This window comes from Ictalurus furcatus, chromosome 22 (assembly GCF_023375685.1).
Source record: "Ictalurus furcatus strain D&B chromosome 22, Billie_1.0, whole genome shotgun sequence".
Taxonomy (NCBI): Eukaryota; Metazoa; Chordata; class Actinopteri; order Siluriformes; family Ictaluridae; genus Ictalurus; species Ictalurus furcatus.
In genome coordinates, this window is record NC_071276.1 from 19,349,979 (window position 1) to 19,357,478 (window position 7,500).

General features: G+C 40.1%; 1 protein-coding gene across 3 annotated transcripts in view; it reads left to right on the forward strand.

Annotated features, from left to right (window-relative positions):
• The window catches only part of sema4c (sema domain, immunoglobulin domain (Ig), transmembrane domain (TM) and short cytoplasmic domain, (semaphorin) 4C), an 81,196-nt gene that overhangs the window by 61,303 nt on the left and 12,393 nt on the right, over positions 1 to 7,500 (forward strand). For all 3 annotated transcript variants that reach the window (XM_053610858.1, XM_053610856.1, XM_053610857.1), the window contains 6 exons: positions 201 to 297; positions 505 to 624; positions 1,325 to 1,476; positions 2,837 to 3,012; positions 6,057 to 6,201; positions 6,687 to 6,900. In XM_053610858.1, coding sequence (XP_053466833.1) covers positions 201 to 297; positions 505 to 624; positions 1,325 to 1,476; positions 2,837 to 3,012; positions 6,057 to 6,201; positions 6,687 to 6,900 — 904 coding nt within the window. The remainder of the gene's footprint in view (positions 1 to 200; positions 298 to 504; positions 625 to 1,324; positions 1,477 to 2,836; positions 3,013 to 6,056; positions 6,202 to 6,686; positions 6,901 to 7,500) is intronic.

The window sequence follows — 7,500 nt, forward strand, 5'->3', positions numbered from 1 at the left end:
TAGCGGCCACGCCCACCTTCTTTACTAGGACTGACATGTATAGCGGCCACGCCCACCTTCTTTACTAGGACCGACATGTATAGCGGCCACGCCCACCTTCTTTACTAGGACCGACATGTATAGCGGCCACGCCCACCATCTTTACTCGTGAAGAGTGTGAAGTTGAAGATTTTGTGTTTTTGTTCTGTTCTGCGGTGTAGAATATGGAACATTTCACTCTGAACGGTGCCGCCCTGGAGGACGGGAAGGGCAAGTGTCCCTACGACCCCGCTAAAGGCCACACCGGCCTCATCGTGGGTGAGTGTGTGTGTGTGAGACCTGAGAGAGTGTGTGTTCATATTCAGAGATATGTCATTTCTATCGGGCAGTGTGTGTTCTGCAGTGTGTGTGTGTGTTTCAGCCTGTATTATTTATTCATGTTATAGCAAACAGTCCTGGGATACGAGTGTGTGATGAATCATTTATTCTGTGTGTGTGTGTGTGTGTGTCTGTGTGTGCGTGTAGATAAGGAGCTGTACTCTGCCACTCTGAATAATTTCTTGGGCACGGAGCCGGTGATCCTGCGCAACCTGGGACAGCAGCACTACAGCATGAAGAGCGAATACCTGCCGGCCTGGCTTAACGGTGAGACACACACACACACACACACATACTGATATTGAAATAGCCACTTTTGTCTTCATCTTCCTTCTTTATTTTCTTTTATTTTTTAACATGTTCCTGATTTAACAATTTTTGTTCTTTTTCTTTTTTCCTTCATCATCCTCTTGTTTTTCTTCTTCGTCGTACGTCTTCCTATTTCTCTTCTTCTTTGTCTTAATCATCTTTTTTCCTCTTTCTTTTTTCGTGTCTTTCTTTGCATTCCTTTTTATTCTTTTTATTTTTTATCGCTTTATACTTCCATCTCTGCTCTTTCCACCATTTTTCTTTCTTTCCTTTTCTTTCTCTTTGTCTTCTTTGTATGTTGGCTTCTTTCCTCATCATTTTTCTTCTTTTTTGTATTTTTTTCTCCCCATCCGTCTCGGCATCTTCTCTCTGGCTTTCTCATTTTCTTCATCGTTGTCTTCATCATCTTCTTCTGCTCATCATTTAATCTTTATTTCTTATTATTCTTTTTCCTTGTATCCTTCTCCTTTTATCCTCTCATCCTTATCCTTTCTCTGTTCTGTCTTTGCTTTTTCACTAATTTCTGACTTCTTCATCTGCCTTTACCTCCTCTTGACCTCTTTTTTCTTCTTTTGTTTCTTCATCATCCTTCCTTCCTGCTCTTCCTTCTCCTCTCTCACACTTTCTCTGCTTTGTTCTCTGGTGTTCTGTCCTTTAGAGCCGAACTTCGTGGGTTCTGCTCTGGTGCGTGAGAGCAGGAACAGCCGCGAGGGAGACGACGATAAAATCTATTTCTTCTTCAGCGAGAGAGCCGTGGAGCTCGACTGTGACGGAGACCTGACTGTAGCCCGGGTGGCCCGTGTGTGTAAGGTGAGGAGACACACACAGACACACACACACACACACACACACACACACACACACACACAGTCTGTCCAAACCTCTGAATCTGAAGCCAAAACTATTTTTCTTTGATGATTTTATCAAAAACGACAAAAATTCGCCCAAATAATTTTGTCTAACACGCGATTCCATCACATGACCGTTCCACCTAGCTCCAGTTAGCAAGCTAGCATTAGCATTAGCATTATATAAGACCATTACATAAGAGAGCTTACAGGCTAGAGTTCCTGACAGGCTAGCTTACTTTAGCTGGCTAGCATTCGCAGTGAACATTTATCTTTTAAAATCTAACGTGCAGTTCCTTCGAGAAATTCTGTCAGGTTAGCTCATTATTAGCGAGCCAGTGTTACCAGTGTACATTACGAACTAACATATCTGTCAGGTTAGCTTATTTTAGCTAGCTGGCATTTGCAGTGGAAAATTTTGGACTTTAAATCAAATTTTTTTTTAAATTCTCATAAATCCAGTCGTATTATGCTTATTTTAGCTATCTAGCATTAGCAGTGATTGAGAACATCCATATTTATAAATATAACTTAAAATTCCTTTCAGAAATCCTGTCAGGTTAGCTTATTTTAGCTAGCTAACATTCGCAGTAAAGCTTATGAAAATTTATAAATCTAACTTAAAGTTTCAGAAATCCTGTCAGATTTGCTTCATTTGGCTAACTAGCATTAGCAGTGATTAATGAACATTTATATTTATGAATAGAACTAAATGTTTCTCTCAGAAATCATGTCAGATTAGCTTATTTTAGCTAGCTAACATTCGCAGTAAAGATTATGAAAATTTATAAATCTAACTTAAAGTTTCTCTCAGAAATCCTGTCAGATTTGCTTCATTTGGCTAACTAGCACTAGCAGTGATTAATGAACATTTATATTTATGAATAAAACTAAAAGTTTCTCTCAGAAATCCTGTCAGATTAGCTTATTTTAGCTAGCTAGCATTAGCAGTGATTAAGAACATTTATATTTATAAATATAACTTAGAATTCCTCTCAGAAATCACGTCAGGATATCTTATTTTAGCTAGCTAGGGTTAGCAGTGCAGATTATGAACATTTATATTTATCAATATAATTAAAAATTCCTCTCATAAATCCTGTCAAGTTATCTTATTTTAGCTAGTTAGCATTCGCAGTAAAGATTATGAAAATTTATATTTAAGCTAATTTAAAGTTTCTCTCAGAAATCTTGTCAGATTAGCTTAAATTGGCTAGCTAGCGTTAGCCGTGTACATCGTATCCAGTACATTTATGAATAAAATGTCTGAAGGTGATACGACTTTTCCTTCGAGTGAGTTTTCTTTTGGACCGTACCATCAGGGTGACCAGGGGGGAACTCGGACGCTGCAGAAGAAGTGGACGACGTTTCAGAAGGCTCGTTTGGTTTGTTCCATCCCCGAGCGCCACATCACCTTCAACCACCTGCAGGCCGTGTTCACCATGCAGGGAGCTGATTGGAGGAACACCGTCTTCTACGGAGTTTTCCACGCGCAGTGGTGAGTGACAGGTGCTCTGGCCACGCCCACTCTTCTTCCATGCTCTTTTTCTCTCTGTTCATGTTGCTTTAGATTCTTTCTTTCTATCCCCTTCTCAATCTGTTTCCTTTTCATTGTTCTTCTCTTTCTCTCCCTCTGTAATTCTCTCTCTCTCGCTCTCACTACTTGTGTTTTTCTCTCACTTTATTTCTTTTTTTATTATAAATGCTTTTCTTTCTTTCTTTCCATCTTATTCTTGATCTGTTTTTCCATTTTCTGTCTCTTTCTCTTTCTTGTCTCCTGTGTCTCACTCTTTTGATCTTACTTTTCTTTCTTTTTAGTTTCTTCCAGTCTCAATTTCTTCTGTTCCTACAGTTTTTTTATTTCTTAATTTTTTTGTACTTCAAATTCTTTCTTTCCTTTATGTTTTTCTCTCACTTTCTTTCTTGTTTCTTTCATAAAAAATATTTTCCTTTCTTTCTTTCTTTCTTTCTTTCTTTCTTTCTTTCCACCCCTTTCTTAATCTGTCTTGATCTATGTCTTTTTCTCTTTCTTGTCCCCTGTGTCTCGCTCTTTCCGTCCATTTCCTTTTTCTTCAGTTTCATCCAACCTTTGTTTCTTACTGTCTTTTTTTCTTTTAAATTCTTTAAATTTTTTACTTTCTCTTAATTTTTTCTCGGTTCTTTCTTTCTAAAATATTTGTTACAAAAAAAATTCCCCTGATCTTACTCTTTCTTTCTTTCTCTCTTTCTTTCTTTCAGTCTTTTTAATTTTATTTTCCCCTTTAAAAACGGCTTACAATATTTGACTTTTTATCTCTTTAATTAAAAAAAAAATTCCTAGTTCTCTTTATCTTAAATTTTTAGACATTTTTTCATTTTATTTAACCATAAAAGAAAGATTTCTCCAACTGTTGTACATTTCCTCTAGTCACAGCAGCGTTTTATCTTCCTCCTCACTCTGTTTCCTTTTAGTTTCTGTCCTTCGGGACGTTTAGTAAACACCTGACTCTCTTCTTTAAAACGGAGAACAACATTTCGTCTGAGCTGTGTTTATATCTGTGACCTTGAAAGACAAAGCGAGTCTCAATCATCGGTGACGCTGTCTTCTTCATCTTCTTCATCTTCCTCTCTCTCTCGCTCTCTCTCTCTCTGTGGTGAAGTTGTGAAAGTCACTCTGTCCTCAGTATTTATAAGTGTGTGGTGTGATGGTGCCAGATGCCCCGCCCCTTGGCCACGCCTCCCTAGTGTACACAACACAGATCCATAATTATAATGACAGCGACATTGAAACTGCAATTCTGCAGACTGTATAAGTGCTTTCACTCTACTCTCTCTCTCTCGCTCTCTCTCTCTCTTTCTGTCTGTCTCTAGCTCCCTCTCTCTCTCTCGCCTTTAAGTTCTCTCTCTCTATCTCTCACTCTCTCTCTCTCTCTATCTCTTACTATCTCTCTCTCTCTTTTTCTGTCTCACTCTCTCTTACTCTCTCTCTCTCTCCCTCTATCTCTTACTACCTCTCTCTCTCTTATTCTCTCTCCCTCTCTCTCTCTCATTATGTCTCTCGCCTTTAAGTTCTCTCTCTCTATCTCTCACTCTCTCTCTCTCTATCTCTTACTATCTCTCTCTCTCTTTTTCTGTCTCACTCTCTCTTACTCTCTCTCTCTCTCCCTCTATCTCTTACTACCTCTCTCTCTCTTATTCTCTCTCCCTCTCTCTCTCTCATTATGTCTCTCGCCTTTAAGTTCTCTCTCTCTATCTCTCACTCTCTCTCTCTCTATCTCTTACTATCTCTCTCTCTCTTTTTCTGTCTCACTCTCTCTTACTCTCTCTCTCTCTCCCTCTATCTCTTACTACCTCTCTCTCTCTTATTCTCTCTCCCTCTCTCTCTCTCATTATGTCTCTCGCCTTTAAGTTCTCTCTCTCTATCTCTCACTCTCTCTCTCTCTATCTCTTACTATCTCTCTCTCTCTTTTTCTGTCTCACTCTCTCTTACTCTCTCTCTCTCTCCCTCTATCTCTTACTACCTCTCTCTCTCTTATTCTCTCTCCCTCTCTCTCTCTCTCCCTTTCTCCATGCTTCACTGAGTTTTCAGAGGAGAAGGTTGTACAGAATTATTGCAGTTGAAGCCAGGTGTAAATGCATTTTGTGTACAAAGATGTAAACAATTTTTCACTGCTTTGTACCGGATGCAGATATTATCACTAAAACCTGTCCATATATCGGTTTTCTTCCTTTATCCCCCCCCCCCCCCCAGCTCTGTTTCTTGTCCTTTCTCCCACCTTTTTTCCCTCTTTAAGTTTCTCCCAGTCTTACTCTTAATCTTCCTTACGTTTTTCTTTCATTAAAATAAATCCACCCATCTTTATTTCTTTAACTTTCTTTAAATTCACTCTTTTTCCTTTTTTCTTCCCTTTAGTCATTTGTTTTTTCATCCTGATCCTTCCTTTGCTTCTTTCACGCTTTCTTTCTTTTCCACTTTTTCCTTTATTTTATCCCTCCATTTCTTTCCTTCTCTTTTTCCCCCACTCTCGCTTTCTCAATTTCTTTCTTTCTTCTTCCCTCGCTCCCTCCTTCTCCCTGTCTGTCTCGCTCTTTTCCCCCGCCTTTTTTCTTTCCCTGTAGTTTCTCCTAATCTTTATTCCTTTGACTTTCTTTTCATTTTTACTCCCAATCTTTCCTGACAAATTTCTACCCGTCTTCCTTTTCTTACATTCGTTCTTTATTTCTGTCTTTTAAATGTTTATTTCTTAGTCTTCCGATCTTTTCTACATTTTTATGCTCTTTGTATTTTAAAAAAAAAAAACATTTTTAACCCCTCCCCCCCCCCCCACTTTTTTTCTTTTTTCTTCTCCATTCTTTCTGTCTTTACCCGTACATGTTTTCCACTTTTCTTTTTGTGATTACGCGGCATTAGCCGAACCCACCGTAGGTCACGAGTTCTTCAGGATTCAGTAGTCTTCTTTATACCATGAAACCATGTTTTTCCTTTAATACAAAGCAACATCCTGTTCTGATATTAAAACAGTCACCAAAGTGAAATGAACGTGACTTGTGTCCCGCTCTCAGGGGGGACGTGGACGTCTCGGCCGTGTGTCAGTACCACATCGCAGACGTGAAGAGCGTGTTCGAGGGCCCGTATAAGGAGTACCGCGAGGCGTCTCAGAGATGGGGGAGATTCATGGGCGTCGTGCCGAACCCACGGCCCGGAGCGGTGAGTGCAGACGTATGAATAGATTTTGATAAACATTAAATAAAAAAGTGACTCAGTAGCTTGAGCCAAAATCAACATAAAATTAAAATAAAAATAAAAAAAACACGTTCGATTTGATGTTCGGCTTTTTCAATAAGAGGAACAGAAAGGACCGCTGGTACGCAGTCTGCGGTGAAAAACACAATGGAAAGCACGAACATGTGGTATTCAGAGTTAATTAGACGCTCATGTGGCCAGAAAGATTTAAACCGATTAAATGAAATGAGATTAGGAATGAAATGAAATGCGATTAAAAAGAGTTTGCGTGTAATCTTTTGAACACGCAGAGCTCGTTGTTCTGAACAAATCCCTTGACATACTATTATGGTGTCAGATAAGAATCTGTTACATTACCGAGGTTACAGCACGAGATGGAAAATAAATCTCCTTCTTCCTGTTTGTCTCCTGGCTTTTCTTCTCTTCTGTGTTCCTCTTCGTCTTTGTAGTGTATCACTAACTTCGACAGAGAGAACGGCTATAACAGCTCACTGCAGCTGCCGGACGCCACGCTGAACTTCGCTAAGAAACACCCGCTGATGGAGCTGAGGGCCGAAGCTCAACCCCTGATGCTCACCAAGGGCGTGAACTTCACCCGAATCGCAGTGGACCGAGTGAACGCCCTCGACCAGAGAACGTACAGTGTGCTGTTTATTGGAACAGGTACACACCGGATGGAGGGACGGTGCAAATGATAGATAGATGATAGGAAGGAAGGATGGATATGTGAATGTATGGCATGATAGAGGGGGTGGGTAAAAGGGTTTGTGGATGGATGGGATGGAAGAAAGAATGGATGAAAGGATGGATGGAAGGAAGTATGGGTAGATGGTTGGAAATATGAGTATCTGGTTGGATGGCATGATGAATGGATGGAGATGGATGGATGGGTTTGTAAATGGATGGCATGGTAGGGTGGATGGATGGATATTGCTTTGTAGATAGAGAGACTAGTGAAAGGATGGAAGATATAAAACATCAGTTATTGGGCTAGAGCAAGGGTTGATGGATGGATAGAGGGATGGAAGGAAGAATGGCTAGATGGTTGGAAGTATAAATATCTGGATGGATGGAGATGGATGGATAGAGCTGATGGTTTTAAATGGATGGCATTGTGGATGGATGGATGGATGGATGGGTTTGTAAATGGGTGGCATGGTGGATGGATGGATGGATGGGTGGGTGGGTTTGTAAATGGGTGGCATGGTGGATGGATGGATGGATGGATGGGTGGGTTTGTAAATGGGTCGCATGGTGGATGGA